Raw genomic sequence first — 16,839 nt, forward strand, 5'->3', positions numbered from 1 at the left:
TGGTGGGGATGGAGAAAAGAAAAGGAAATGACTGATTGCTAATGGGTATAGAGTCTCTTTGTGGGGTGATAAAAATATTCTCAAAGTGTTGTGGTAGCTGCACAACTCTGCAAATATACTAAAACCACTGAATTGTACATTTATTAATAGGTGAACTGCATGTTCTGTGATTTATATCTTAAAAAAGCTATATGTATTTTTTTTCCAAAAAAAGTACATATGCTGGGTGTGGTTGAGCTGTGGAACTCTGTGAAATTGCCTGTCAGAAATACTGCTAAGAGGCGGTGAAAAGGTGAGTTATCACTCACAGCAGGATACAGTGGAAAGAGCACAGAACAAGTCATAGATTCACTGGATTTTAAAACTGGGTATCTTCCAAAAAATCTGATCCAAGTCATTCATGTCATGGACAAAGTAACTAAGACCAACCTAAATTAAGTAGCTTTGTTTTGACACATAGAAGTACTCAAATATTTATTGACTAATCCAAAACTAAAAGAAAAGTTGAAAACAACATTAATGTGGCTTCTATTTAGAATTCTGTATAAATGACAACCATTTGCTAATTTAAATAATCTCTTATTTTACCAAAAACTAGCATTATAAGAATAATTCTTTTTGTAGTTCTTTGAGTTCAAAGTTTAGTTCATGTATTTTAAATTGTCTTGCTTTCTTAATAGACATTCAAGGCTACAAATTTTCCTCTGAGGATCTGTTTGGCTGCATTCTGCAAGTTGTGATATATAGTAATCTTAATGCCATTTAGTTTATATTTTCTATTAGTTTATATTTTCATTTTTACTCTCATTTTAAAGAATATAGTCTCAACTTCTAAGAAGACGGAACTTTTTGGTAATCTTTTATTGTTAATTTCTAATTTTATTGCATTAAATCTAAGAGGTCAGTATAATCTGCTTTTTGAAATTTATTGAGATATTTTGAAGGCCTGTGGAAAAATAATGTTTTATACTACATCCAGATTTTCTTCTTAGGAGGCATGTTTTATATATCTAGAGTTAGCAAATTCCCAAAGGAAAAACTAGACTCAGGGGTGTGTAGTTTTCCAATAAGCAGGAGAATGTGGATGTGTGGGTGTGAGGATATGGTGGTGGGTTAAAGGATAGTGAGTTCACTTTAAGGTTTAAGTAAACAAATTAACTTTCCTATAACAAACATATTGTATAACTTAGGAAAAAAAAAATTTCTTCTAATACATAGTTTATAAATTTCAGAGATCATATTAATGTAATTATAAACTTTATTTCTCACTAATGATCAGTAAAAAGAGAGGATCTTGCAACTAAAATATATAAATAGTGATATTTTACAGTTTATAATTACAAAAAATCTTTGCCCCATCTGACTTTTTCATCACAGTATTTTTGTAGTTACCAGAAAATAAATGTATTACCAAGAAAGGTAATGATTACCTCAGCATCATGGATTTCATAATTCTTCTCATTAATTTAAACTTCCATTTCCATGCTGAGAAATCAAAACCTATAATTTCTAATTAACATATTATAGTACATAGTAAATTTCTGTGAATGTTCCACTTATGATGAATACAACATGACCATTTAGTGTTCATTTACTATATGTCTGACACTATTTTAAGTGCTTTAAGTATACCAACTCATCAACAATAATCTGTAGTAAGGATTATTATTATCTTCACTTTACAGATGAGGAAACTGAGACAGTTGTTAAGCAACTTGCCTAAGGTCACATTGCTAGAAAGTGGTGGAATCAGGATTCAAACCCAGGTAGTCTGGCTGCAGCCTCCACCTCTTAAGTCATGTGAAAAGCACACATGAAAATTCAGGTACATTATCTCTGATAAACAAAATGACAGAAATAACTTAAAGACAACTGAGTTCAAAGAGTCAAATTATGACAGTTAATGTCTTCCTAATAATGATTTCCTATTTAAAAGCATTAACCCACAAATTATAACATAGACACATGGGGATTTATCTGAGGGTAAACATATATTTGCATATTGAATCCAATTACTTAAAGATAGTCCTGTTAAACAGATACCTACAATTATGTATTACAATGTAATTTATTGAGCTTATTAGTTCTAAGATTTATCAGCACGTACTTCTGTTATGAATTTCATTTAAGTTTCATTTAAGGATTTTGTAAAATCAATTTGTTGATGTAAAACAAGGCTGTTGTGGACAATTAAAAAAAATAGACTAGTATGTTACAAAAGCTTTCAGTGAAATATAGTACGTATTTTAGAGGCCTTACCTCACTATAACATTTTAGCTAGCAGTGATACGTTTTAAACACCTTACCTTTGAGAATCCAAGTTCTGAAAGCAATCTGTCAGCTACAAATTCAATATACTGTTTCATCAAAACACAATTCATTCCGATGAGGCCAACTGGCAAGGCTTCTGTTAAAAACTCCTGAGATATAAAGAAAAACAGAATAAAGTAGAAAGAAAGAACAATAAATTGTATGTGTTTTCCAAATAAAAAGAGGGTTCTAATTTTATTAATCTTCTAAGTCACTGATCTTGTTCAAGGAAAGTACACTAGGATAAATTCTTTCAACATGGCAAACAACGCTCATTTGCTTAAAAATGTTTGGGGTGTTACTATTCACATTATTATTTCACATTCTCATATAGCCAAAGTAAATTGAAACTATTACACTACCGGCATTTTTTAAAGTAGCACTTACAGGACCTGAATTTTTATGCTTTCTCAATAGAAAAAAAGGAGATACTTTGTTCTGAAATACCCAGAAAAAGATTCACCTAAGATGATTGTTGTGGGGAACATGACTATGAAAGGGAACTGGGAAAGAGAGAAAGCTCAATTAATAGAGAAAATGAGAAAGAAATAGAAATGGATCTGGGAATTGGGAGATAAACTGAACGCCAATTATATTGAAACACAGTGGTAAAGTTTTAATAAAGAAAAAAAAAACATATTAACCATTTGGATTTAGTTCTAAAAGTGATTCAAGATTTATGCCTTTTCTCTCTTCTCAATATGAAAACTATGGCTGTTAAAGTATGCACTATTAAAAAGAAGTTTAAAAACTTATTTTACTTTTCAACTAGTTCTTTAAAATGATAAAAGTACTCTAAGTGAAGCATCCAGGTCTTTCTAGTTAGAGATCTTTACATGCCCTAAATCATACTTTACTATTCACTAATTCATTTATTTATTCATTCTGTGAACATTTGATGCTTCAAGCTAGATACCCTGCTAGTTTAAGAATACAAAACAAGAAACCATCACTGCCCTCTAGCAGCTAAAAACCTAGAGAGCTAAGATAATTTAAATAGTTTGTTATGGCATGAAATTTGACAGATCAATGAGACAAAAAAATAGTCCTGAAACAAATTATAGTATACATAAGATCTTAATATATAATAAAGACTGACTTATAAACCAAATTATAAGTTGACATAATAACTGCAATACATCATCTATTGGTACTGCTAGGTTGACCATATAATATTGCTGATACCTATTTTGACCTACAAAATGGCAATTTCATGTGTCAACCTAATGAAATAATGGTACAAACATCAAAGAAAGAGAGATGTACTAATTATGTAAGCTTTCCTGCTTACCTGCTCAATTTCAACAGCATTAACAATGATCTCCCTAACCCTTTCTTCTGAAGGCTTATTTACTAAGTATTGAAACATCAGGCAAGCAAAGTCACAGTGAAGCCCCTAAAATAGAAGAAAAATATCACTGTCAAAGGACGTTTAATCAGCTATTTTCACACAGTGATGCATCAGGCATTATATAAAGTAGTTAGGAATGCAACACTGAACTTCTGGAAGACAGAAGAAGGATTAACAGGGTCAGGAACTTCTTTTCTTCAAGCCTTATTAAAATGCCAATTATAATAACCTATAATGAAAAATTTTCAATGCCAGCAAATCTCAGTTCATTAACATGAAAGAAGAATTAATTAACAACAAATCTGCAACCAAAAGCATTTTGGAAAGGAAAACAAAGAAGAATCAAAATGCAAATTCGTTTATTTTTAGTGTTTTTTAAAAAATTAAGAAATGATTGAAAAACAATTAAGTATTTAAAGAACAGGTGAAACTCACAGATTTCAAAAACACAAGTTATATTAAACAAGAATGGCTCAAGATAGAAATAAATTCAGTGTAATGAAAATGGAAACTGAAGAATTAAGGATACCATCTGAAGCTGTATAAAGCAGAAATGACATTGCAGATAACTCAACGACAAAAGAAAGTAAAATTGTGAAATACCTTGAGAACAGAATAGTTATGCAAATATATGAAGTGATATAGAAATTAAATAATTGGAGAACAGAATAGTTATGCAAATATATGAAATGATATAGAAATTAAATAATTGGAGAACAGAGCAAGGAGATTCAACCTACAATAATCGGGATTTCAAAACACAGAACAGATGGTATAAAGCTGAAAACAACAGACGAAAATTTCAAAAAAAAACAAAAAGAGAAAGGTCAGAGGCATAGAAAGATGATGGAGTTCTAAACAAAATTAACAATTAGAGACTGACAACAAGGCAGAGTCAATTAACATTTCTAAACTACAAAGAAAAAGAAATGAATCTGTAAGCCAACAAGGGAGGAGAAGGTGGAAGGACTACACACTTTAGAGGATTACAAATCAGAGCTGCTTAGCTTTTTCTAAATGAAACAACAAAAACCCAGACAATTGAAAGATAAGACTCAAATCAAGGGTTGTTTTCCAAGGATTATTTACCTAAATTGTCATTCCCAGAAGAAACCATTAGGAAAAAACCTCTTTAAATAGCTAATCTTAGAAAATTTACTAGTGAAATATACCCCCTCCACTTGACTCAAGAGGATATTTCAAATTACCAAAGGCTGAATTTCAAATGAAATGCTGAAAGGTGACAACGTAGTGTTGATTAGAACCGACAGCTACCTACCTATTACAGAGATGAGTAAGTCAAAGGCAGGCACTTGTAATTGTTAAATCAATAAGGGAATAAAATTAATTTTGAGGTTTAAAGCGACTCTAATCAAAATCCTAGTGGGGTTGTTTTTAAGTTAAAAAATTAATCTGGAAGACTAAATGGAATCTTTTAAGAACACTTTAAAAATAAAAGTTATGAGATTTAGCCTACTAATTATCAAAACATAAAAAACTACAATAATTAAAATAGTTTATTATGGCATGATATTGACATATAGGTTAATGAAAAAGAAAAAGCCCTGAAACAGATTTTAGTATACTTGAAGTCTTAATATATAATAAAGAAGACATCACAAGTCAATGGAGAAGGAAGGATTACTTAAAGAGCATTGGAAAAACTTCCGAAGAGTGTGTGAAATAAAATTAAGTTACATTCTAACTTATCCTATGCTTTATTTATATTACATTCCATACTTGTACTAAAGAAATTTCAATGGCATTAAAGAGTTAAATGTTCAAAAGCCAAAACCAAAGTATGTGTGACTATTTAACTCATCTCTGAAAGTAGATCCCACGAATTTCAGGGTTTTGTACATTAAAAGAACAAACAGGGGACACACAATTTTTGAGGGCAGGAGCCCACTGTGTCCCCCTTTGCCTGGCAAAGTAATAGAGCTATCCTCTTCTACTTCACCCAAAACTCTGTCCCGAGATTCGATTTGGCACGGGTATACAGAGAGGCCAAGCTTTCGGTAACAATTTTGGTGATCACCAAGGGACTGCCTTGGGGACGGTCCGGGTGGGGGGGGTGTCCCTAGAAGCCAGATCACCTAGGATGCTTGCCTGGAGGCCGAGCCCCCAGTCATAACCCTGTCTGCCATCCTGGCAGCTGGAACTCTGAGGTGGGAATAGACAGAGGAAGAGGGACCGCCCTAGCAACTGCCAAGGCCCTTTTTGCCTTGAGGACATTCCTCTCTTCCTCTCTTCCTCTCTTCCTCCTGCCTGGACCGCCCTGGATGTCCTACTCCTAGGAATTGTTTTGGGGAAGCAGAAAAGATAGCGTCTGATGTCGCAACACTGCTGCCAGAATCTGGGTAAGTCCCTGGGAGTGCACTCCCAGGCTCCTTCAATTTTGTCCCTCTGAAGAACTTTTGGTTCCATCTGGGGAACGTTTGGTTCCCATCTGGGGATTTTCTGTTTCAGAAATCCCATCTGTAAGGCGCAGCTTAGACTAAGGTCATGGGATAAGTAGGACTTGGAAGCAACCACTCTGAGCTTTGTGCTGTCTGTTTTTTTCTGGCATAAGGCTTCCGTCTGCTGGCGAGGGTTCTGTTTTGTTTTCAGTCCGCTCATGAGTGTTCTATCAATCAAATATAGGAAGTGCTCCTTCTTTTTCTTCTCCTTCTTCTTCTTTGCCTTCTCCTCCTTCTTCCTCCTCTCCTTCCTCTCCGTTTTCTTTTTTTCTCCTTCTCCTTCTTCCTCTTCCCCTTCCCCTCCTTCTCCTCCTCTTTCTCCATCTGATAGCCCCCTGGGAAAAATCTTGGCAGACTCATCGACCTATAATTCTAAACCTATAACTAGGAAAAAAATGAAATTCTATTGTAATTCTGTTTGGCCAACGTACATTCTTGAAAATGAGGAAAGATGGTCTTTGTTTTTTTTCGTTGTTGTTGTTTTTTGCGGTACGCGGGCCTTTCACTGTTGTGGCCTCTCCCATTGCGGAGCTTAGCAGAGCTTAAGCTCCGGACGCGCAGGCAGCGGCCCTGGCTCACGGGCCCAGACACTCCGTGATCTTCCTGGACCAGGGCACGAACCCGTGTCCCCTGCATCCGCGGGCGGACTCCCAACCACTGCGCCACCAGGGAAGCCCAAATGAGGAAAGATGGTCTTTGAATGGTAGCCTAAATTATTATACTATTCTCCAGCTAGAGCTGTTTTGTCATAGGAATAGAAAGACAGGAGAAATTCCATATGTTCAAGCATTCACGCAGTTACATAATAAAAGTGAGCAGCTAGGTAACAAGCTGATGGTACAAAGAGAAAGGAAAGTCATTTTGCCTAGAGCTGGTTGTTTCTGAAGGGAAAGGAAAATAAGGAAGACTGAGAAAAGAGTTGTACATGTTTTGTTCGTGGGACCATGTTTGTTGTAAGTATGCATGTCAGTACATTGACCGGTTGAGACGTCTTTGAATAACAGGGCTCACTAACAGGGCTCACGTGTGACAACACCAGGGAATCCGTCCTATTGTGTCTGGTTTTGCCTGTGGCAGACTGTTGGTTGGGATTTTCCCTTCTGGACTAGCCTTGCTATGGGTGATCAGAGCTCTGTTCCATCTTATAACACCCCACCCAGGGTATTTTTACAAAATTGGAAGATCTTCAGCTATTTCCCCATGAAAAGGAACTGTTATTTCTCTCCCCCTGTGCCTGGGCCCGCCAGAACACTTATTTTATCTAGACCATCTCTAGTTCCTGAGACTGAAGAAAAAGGCAGGGAAAGAAGGCCTTTTTAAACTCAAGCAAAAAAATTCAGATCTCTGGTTCAGTCTTTACATAAAAGTTAACTTGTAAATGAGCTCTATCTAATTGACTTAAAAGTAAACACTTACAAATTATATCTAAATGTCTAGAAAAATGGCCAAGATAAATTTTAGGACCACATGATCTGGGAAATATTCAGTATTGAATTAATATCTGCTATTGAAGGTGGCTTAAGCTTGTTGGTTTGATTAATATAGACATGTCTTTAGAGTCATCACTGTTAAGTAATGCAAGTGAGATAAGAGCTTTTGGGTAAACTCTTTAGGAATAATTCTCCATAAGAAAGCACATGTTTTTAAAGTTGTGCATGATCAGGATTTTCAAAGATTGGGTTAAATCTATTTGGGTAAATGGATTTTGTTGGGAGTGGGCTAGGGCAAGACCAGATTCCTATGTGCCCTTGAAATCTTTTCACTTTGTATAAAATGAGTAAGTATTGTTTGGCAGTTTCTAAAGGTTCTTTTGATCTCCAGCTAACTTTGAGATTCTTCAGAGGGCCCCTGAGGCATCTCAGAGAGAAATATTTAACTAGGATTATTTGGTATGTTAAATTAAATGTAATCAGTCAAGTTAAATGTAATCCTGGTTATTGTAACCAAGTTTCTTTACCAATTACATTGCAGTCAGATGCTTAACTGAGCCCTTTTAAGTCTTTCTGCTGCTGTACTCTGATGCTTTTGCAAAGGTACTTCATCTTCAAGAAGACTTATGTGAAGGACCCCTTTTGACAAATACAGGTCTCTGATAAATTTCATATCATACAGCTGAGCTGGTTAAGAAATTTTAAAATCTTAATGGAGAATCTGATGGCTTCATAAAAAGTTAGCAAAAGGATTAGTTACCGAGTGGGCTGATAAATAATGTTTATGGTTTTCCCAGACATAGGGAAGCCCTTCCCCTCAAGCTACTTAAGACTTAGAACAATTGGGTAAATTACACCTCTGTAGGAAAAACTGAAATATTCTTTTATCTCTGCCTAGTCCCTCCAGAAATTGGAGACTCTTGGGTTATGAAAATGGGGGTAATTTTAGAGAAAAGGATTATGTTTCAATAGATATGAAATTCTAGTTCTGTTAATTGAAGTTTGAATTTATGAAAGTTGTTGTGTTAGTCACACTTTTGCCCTGATGTTTAGGAGGAAAGGAAAACTACCCAGTGAAGGTATCAGCGTGTAATTACTCATCATGTACCACTGCTTGTTTTAGGTCTATTGCTGAAAGCACATGTACAATGCTTGTGTGACAATTGGGTATAAATGATAAAATGTATAGCCTATAAAGCATGTCCTCATTAACATACCTCTGTGCTTGCTTGTTCACTATACTTGATCAGTTTTCCCCCAATGTGGATTGACTAGGTAAATACAAAGGAGGCCTAGCACCAAGGGACATGATCTACACCTGGGGCAAACAGCGGAATCACCCTGGCACCAAGGGACAGATATTTTGATCATCAATGTCTTCTACTGAAAGACTTGCAATCAAAAGGGGAAATGAAAGAAAAAAATCTGCACATATTGAGGTATGAGGAAGTCACTCTGGTCTATACATGGTTTAACTTTAAAAAGCGGTAAAAAGTGGCCTGTTTTGTGACCTTTCAGACGTGCATTGTACATCTGCTTTAACATTGACATGGGGAATGCATTTGAGAGTCAAAATGGAGTAATTATGATAAAACTACATGACCATTGTGGATGTGATTTCAGACACATTCATTCCTGTATTGTTGTAAACTTGGGATTTTCTGAGCTATGTCAAACTCAAGGATGCCACAAGGATTTAAAAATTCCCCCACCCTCTTCAATGAGATTTTGGCTAAAGATTTAAGAGGATTACACCTGGATCAAGGTTGAGTAGAAGCCTTTCCAGCCAGAAGGGAAAAAGTAGTAACAGTAAAAAAGAGAAACATCTCTAACACAGGAAGAAAAAAATTAAACAGTATGTACAACAGACTGGTCAACTGTTAACTGTATGCATGGATGAGTTTATGTTCCACAGGTCTCCCCCTCACCTGGAAGCTCTCTTGCATCCCCTCAAAGCAGGAGACAAGGTGCTGCTGAAAGTATGGAAAGAGCAAGGACCTAAGCAGCAGCTTAAAGAGAAACAGAAGGGATCCTAGGAAGGGATCCTATAACATTCTTCTTACTACTCACGTCTCTCTAAAATGGGATGGAGTAAAGCCATGGGTACATCACACCAGAGTAAGATTACCAGAGACTGACCAGCCAAGCCTGCCTACAGCCAGCGAGCAGACTCCCGAGAAGTGGACATCTCACCCTTCGGGAAACTTAAGTATTTGTTCCGACAAGCGGAATGAAAATTCTGTTTTCTTAGCCTTTCTCATACCTTCTACCTATAGATTCACATGCTGATTCTTTTTGATAATTCTAACGGCTAGATATGTGGTCAGCTTCCTATTTCCAGGTCTTCAGGATTGCCTTGATGGGTTTTCACCATACAAGGGATAGTTTGGAAACAACTGGCTACAAGTCTCTCCTAAGTACCAGTTCCAAACTGGCCTTCAGACCTATCCTGAATTCCTAAGGGAATGAGATCCATTCTGTCTACTAAAGTTCCAGTCGTCACTCTTACCTCTAACCGGACCAAGGAATTGAGATCTTAATCATATAAGACTCGGATCCAGGATGTGGAACTCAAATATGTTTAATTTGGTATCTATTGCCCCAAAATTAGGCAGGACTATGCCCCATCTGAGCAGGAAGTAGTCAGAACAGTCATCACCCACTTCCCTGAAAGATTTGGGGAAAGATAAAAACCGAAGTAAGGATTAAAACCAAGTCTTCCTAAAACAGGGTTCCTCCGTTTATGATTAACATCTCTATCCAAAATGATTGTTCCCTTTCTTGTCCAATATCTGTCCTCAAGATTGAGGAATATCAAAGAAAAGGGTGGAGTGAACTGAGGCCCTTTGGGGCTCCCAGGCTTGGAGGCCCTTTTGTCCCCCATTTCTTGTAGGCAATACTCCAGCCTCCATGACCTTCCCTGAGTTCCAAAGGGCAGATTCGAACAGAGAAATGTAGTTTTCTTCGAGGTCAGGAGCCCACTGTGTCCCCCTTTGCCTAGCAGAGAAATAAAGCTATCCTCTTCTACTTCACCCCCCCCCAAAAAAAAGAACAAACAAAATTAAAAAGCAAACGACAAACTGGGAAAATATTTGCAGTAAATATAACAAAATTCATATTTTATATTATATTCATGTGATAAATATAACAAACTCAATAAACAAATACTTATTGAAAGAGCCCAATCAGTTACTGTGCGTTGGGAATATATACCGATGGTAATAAAAGCAAAAGACCAGAACAGGTAACTACAGAAAAAAAGACAAATGACTAGTATCACTATGAAAACAATGTTCAATCTAAGCAGTAATCAGATAAATGTAACTAAAACTAATAATGAGATACTAACTACTCCTATCAAATTTATCCAATATTTAACAAGTAAATCTGGTAAGGGTATAGTAAGAAAAGACATGTTCATATATTGTTAGGCGGGGCTACAAATTGTTATCTGATTTCTGGAAAGAAATCTGCAAGTGAGTATGATGGCCTTTAAAATGTTCATGCCTTATACTCTAGTAGTTTTATTTCTAGGGAATCTACCTTAGGAAAATAGTATGAAATTGAGACAAAGCTTATATACAAAGATAGTCATTTTGCATTATAGCAAAACAAACAAACAAAAAACCAGGAAACGACCTAAATTTCTACTTATAGCCAAATAAATGATACATGTACTCATTAGGATATGTAATATATAATCTAACAAAACTGTTTCTGAAAAATGCTTAATGTCATAGAATAATGTTCATAATATTCTGCTTAGTGAAAAAAGAAGATCTTAGCTCAAAAAAATATGAAAAACGCAGAATATCTCAAATTATAAAAATATGTTTGTATATATTTACATAGGTTTAAATGTAGGAAATTGTCCAGAAGGAAATACAACATATGGAAGGTGGCTATCTCTGCGTGTTGAGACTGAATGATTTTATTCTCTTAATTCTCTATAATAATCATATATAACATTAATAATAAAAATTATTAGAAATTTAAAGACACAAAACAACACAAAGTAATTATACAAAGCATTTTTTTTTCTTTTGGCCATGCCATGCAGTTTGCAGGATCTTAGTTCCCCAACCAGGGATTGAACCTGCTCCCCCTTAGCAGTGAAAGCACAGAGTCCTAACCACTGGACTATGAGGGGATTCCCAAAAAGTACTTTTACATATTGTTTCATTGCATTTTAACAAAAGCCTGTTAAGGTGTATAACTGAAGAAACTGAGGCTCAGAGAAGTTAAGTAACTTGACAAGGTCTCTTTAGAAATAAGCTGAGGAGCCAGGATTAGTCAATCAATGTGACCCAAATGGCTATACTGGTCTAACACTGAGAACACAAAGATAAATGACAAGGCTTCTGCACTCAAGGAACTTGAGTCCAGTAGAGGAGAGAGACAAGAGTGCAATAGAAAACTACTAGAGCTAATCAATGAATTTGATAAAGTAGCAGGATACAAAATTAATGCACAGAAGTCTCTGGCATTCTTATACACTAATGATGAAAAATCTGAAAGTGAAATTAAGAAAACACTCCCATTTACCATTGCAACAAAAAGAATAAAATATCTAGGAATAAACCTACGTAAGGAGACAAAAGACCTGTATGCAGAAAATTATAAGACACTGATGAAAGAAATTAAGATGATACAAATAGATGGAGAGATATACCATGTTCTTGGATTGGAAGAATCAACATTCTGAAAATGACTCTACTACGCAAAGCAATCTACAGATTCAATGCAATCCCTATCAAACTACCACTGGCATTTTTCACAGAAGTAGAACAAAAAAATTTCCCAATTTGTATGGAAACACAAAAGATCCCGAATAGCCAAAGCAATCTTGAGAAAGAAAAACAGAGCTGGAGGAATCAGGCTCCCAGACTTCAGACTATACTACAAAGCAATAGTAATCAAGACAGTATGGTACTGGCACAAAAACAGAAATATAGATCAATGGAACTGGATAGAAAGCCCAGAGATAAACCCACGCACATATGGTCACCTTATCTTTGATAAAGGAGGCAAGAATATACAGTGGAGAGAAGACAGCCTCTTCAATAAGTGGTGCTGGGAAAACTGGACAGCTACATGTAAAAGAATGAAATTAGAACACTCCCTAACACCACACACAAAAATAAACTCAAAATGGATTAAAGACCTAAATGTAAGGCCAGACACTATAAAACTCTTAGAGGAAAACATAGGCAGAACACTCTATCAGATAAATCACAGCAAGATCCTTTTTGACCCACCTCCTAGAGAAATGGAAATAAAAACAAAAATAAACAAATGGGACCTAATGAAACTTAAAGCTTTTGCACAGCAAAGGAAACCATAAACAAGATGAAAAGACAACCCTCAGGATGGGAGAAAATATTTGCAAATGAAGCAACTGACAAAGGATTAATCTCCAAAATTTACAAGCAGCTCATGCAGCTCAATAACAAGAAATCAAACAACCCAATCCAAAAATGGGCAGAAGACCTAAATAGACATTTCTCCAAAGAAGATATACAGATTGCCAACAAACACATGAAAGAATGCTCAACATCATTAATCATTAGAGAAATGCAAACCAAAAGTACAATGAGATATCATCGCACACCGGTCAGAATGGCCATCATCAAAAAATCTAGAAACAATAAATGCTGGAGAGGGTGTGGAGAAAAGGGAACCCTCTTGCACTGTTGGTGGGAATGTAAATTGATACAGCCACTGTGGAGAACAGTATGGAAGTTCCTTAAAAAACTAAAACTAGAATTACCATATAACCCAGCAATCCCACTACTGGGCATATACCCTGAGAAAACCATAATTCAAAAAGAGTCATGTACCAAAATGTTCATTGCAGCTCTATTTACAATAGCCAGGACATGGAAGCAACCTAAGTGTCCATCAACAGATGAATGGATAAAGAAGATGTGGCATATATATACAATGGAATATTACTCAGCCATAAAAAGAAACGAAATTGAGTTATTTGTAGTGAGGTGGATAGACCCACAGTCTGTCATACAGAGTAAAGTAAGTCAGAAGGAGAAAACCAAATACTGTATGCTAACACATATATATGGAATCTAAGAAAAAAAAATGTCATGAAGAATCTAGGGGTAAGACGGGAATAAAGACACAGACCTACCAGAAAATGGACTTGAGGATATGGGGAGGGGGAAGGGTAAGCTGTGATAAAGTGAGAGAGTGGCATGGACATATATACACTACCAAACGTAAAATAGATAGCTAGTGGGAAGCAGCCGCATAGCACAGGGAGATCAGCTAGGTGGTTTGTGACCACCTAGAGGGGTGGGATAGGGAGGATGGGAGGGAGGGAGACACAAGAGGGAAGAGATATGGGAACATATGTATATGTATAACTGATTCACTTTGTTATAAAGCAGAAACTAACACACCATTGTAAAGCAATTAAACTCCAATAAAGATGTTAAAAAAAAAAAAGAAGTGCAATACATGTTATGGACTCTAAGGTAGGGACAAGTTCAGGTTTCAAAGGAATACATAGAGCAAAGAGTGGTCAGTTTTATCTAATTGGGGTAGGAAAGTTTTAAGTGGCAACTTGTGAGAAGGTAATCAACAGATGAAAACAAAAATGGTAGAAAAGATGGAAAGAGTGTTGCAGATAGAGGGAGACAAGATTTAGTGACTGACTGGATATAGCAAAAAAAAAAAAAAAAAAAGCAGCAATCTAAAATGACTCCCAAATTTCAAATTCGTATGACTGGGTAGAAGGTAGAGGCACTCAATGAGACAGAGAAAACAGGAAGAACACATTTCAGGAGAAAGATGATGAGCTTGATACTAGGTTTGAGATATCTGTGGAGCCTTCCAGGAGAAAACGTCTATCATGCACTTGAATTTATGGGTTTGGAGCTCAGGAAAGAATAACCAGGCTACAGATAAAGTTTTAATTGTTATGAGCATCTAGGTGGCAGCTGATTCCATGGGAATAAATAAGATCAGCCAGGAGGTCATGTATAGGGAAAGAGAGCGACCAAAGTGGGAACCCAGGAGTACATTGGTACATAAGGATGGGCAGAGATTGAGGAGGAACAGTAAGAGAGGTAGGAAGAAAACACAGATTCTTAAAATCCAAGGAAGAAATGACTTCCTGTTTTATTTTAATTAACAGGATATTTGTGTCACCATAAGTATTTTCAGCAGAAGGAAAAATAAATGAACAGCAGCTATGATTACAAATATAAGTAGAAGAATACTTCATTCCTTACTTCATCTCTGCTGATGAGTTCATTGGAAAAAGTAAGTCCAGGCATAAGTCCTCTTTTCTTTAGCCAGAATATAGCAGCAAAAGATCCCGAGAAGAAAATTCCTTCTACAGCAGCAAAGGCCACCACCCTTTCCCCTGGGAGACAAAAAATAGTCTCACTTTCTGAAATATCATATACTGCAGACATTTTCAAGCTTATATATGTATAATATATACTTTTACATATATTTTTTAATAATAATATCACAACTGTTTTGCCAAGAAACACAATCAACAAGTTAGTGCTGCGGCCAAGTCTTCAGAGGAGGAAGTTTGCCACCTCTACCTACTAGAGCAGAAAGGTATGTCAACTTCAGGTCTTAGGTCCAACACTGGACTCCTGCAGGTCTTGGAATGTGGACAAAGGAGAGCCTTCCACACGCAAAAAAAGAGGTGATATATCTGTGCACCACACATGCCTGTGAGTGCAGGTACGTGTTTGTTTGTTTTTTTTGCAGGTACGTGTTTGTGAATGCAATATGTACATACATGTATGTTTGAACACTATGCTCTGTTGACCCTTTTGAAAACAAAAATAGCTCTTTAGACTAGTGACTTATTTGTTTTAGGATGGAGAGTTATCGTTAATTTAACATAGATTACTATATTTTCATCTTGCTATTAATAAGATAATAGGTATAACTGATTCATTTTTAATTGACATAAATGTGATGTCATGTGAATGTTCATCTATAAGGGAACTAGACTATAATTTTATACAAACTTTGAATAAGAGGAACATTGTCATTTTAACTATTCTATGCATTCACATGAATGCTACAGAATGAAAATCATAACAGAAATAATTATAGAAGGCTATTCTTTTTGGAGAAGATTAAAGGATTATGAGGGGTAAATTTTACAAATTTTCAAGAATAGATGTGAGCTACAAATGTTCCAAAACATTTCTTCTAAAAGCTATAATGAATTGTAAAGGCCTCATGATTTTAGATAGGAAAGTAGGATGTATTTTTAAGATACAGCTAACCTCTATGATGCAATGCAATAAGATTGTGTAACTCATACTTATTTTGATGTTTGAAATGTAATTTCATTACGTATATTAAGGTTGAATCTATATATTTAATGTTTTAAAGTTCTTTAAAGATATTTTAAAAAACTAAGCAGTATATCTCACTTTTTAAAAAAACTAAGCAGATTGTCACAGGATGACTGCCACCCTCCTCTATTTTCTCTATTTCTAGGTTACTTCTTTGGTAGTATCATGAAAGACATGCTTTCTGTGAGCCTGTCCATCATTTTCTATCCACACTAATCTTTTCAGTGCATATTGAACACCTTGACGTTTCCCTTTGTTTTTCTCTAAAGCCAATGTTTCTCAAAATGTGCTTCTCAATCCACTTGTGAGAAAATCAGCTGGGTATAAAATGCAGATCACTCTCTGGTGAGGACCAGGAATCGGCAGGATTTTTCCACAAATTCTCCAGATGATTTTATGCACACTGAGAATCACTGCTTTTCTCATTCTTGAAATGAACTGAAAGCAATGCAGACATATATGTTTCTTCCCTGATACACTACATCTTGCCCATATCTTACACTACATCACTGGTTCTTGACGTGTGGTCCAGGGATCCCTGGAGATCCACAGACCCAGGAGGTCTGTGAAGTCAAAACTATTTTCATAGTAATAATAAGACACTATTTATCTTTTTTACCATCATTCTCTCATGAATATACAGTGGTGTTTTCCAAAGGCTACACAACATATTCACAACAATCTGAAAAGCCTGGTAAAATACTTCTCCTTTTTCTAACTACATATCTGAAGGAGGTTGGATTTTCTTTATATACTTCAACCAAAACAACATTCTGCAACAAATTGAATGCAGAAGCAGATATAATCCAGCTATCCTCCTATTAAGTCAGACATTAAAGAGATTTGCAAAAATAAAAAACTAGGCCATTCTCATTCCAGTGAGAATGGAATGGCCAAAACTAGGCCATTCCAATTTTTTGGGAAAATACAGTGTTTCTTTT

The 16,839-nt window shown here is 35.8% G+C and overlaps 1 protein-coding gene across 3 annotated transcripts in view; it reads right to left on the bottom strand.

Moving 5' to 3' along the window:
* RRM2B (ribonucleotide reductase regulatory TP53 inducible subunit M2B) overlaps positions 1–16,839 on the bottom strand; it is a 39,736-nt gene that overhangs the window by 7,425 nt on the left and 15,472 nt on the right. For all 3 annotated transcript variants that reach the window (XM_033438171.2, XM_004275330.4, XM_033438172.2), the window contains exons 6-8: positions 14,801–14,934; positions 3,602–3,706; positions 2,307–2,420 (exon numbers count right to left, since the gene is read on the bottom strand). In XM_033438171.2, the coding sequence (XP_033294062.1) occupies positions 2,307–2,420; positions 3,602–3,706; positions 14,801–14,934 (353 nt within the window). The remainder of the gene's footprint in view (positions 1–2,306; positions 2,421–3,601; positions 3,707–14,800; positions 14,935–16,839) is intronic.

This window comes from Orcinus orca, chromosome 17, assembly GCF_937001465.1.
Source record: "Orcinus orca chromosome 17, mOrcOrc1.1, whole genome shotgun sequence".
In the NCBI taxonomy this organism is placed as follows: Eukaryota; Metazoa; Chordata; class Mammalia; order Artiodactyla; family Delphinidae; genus Orcinus; species Orcinus orca.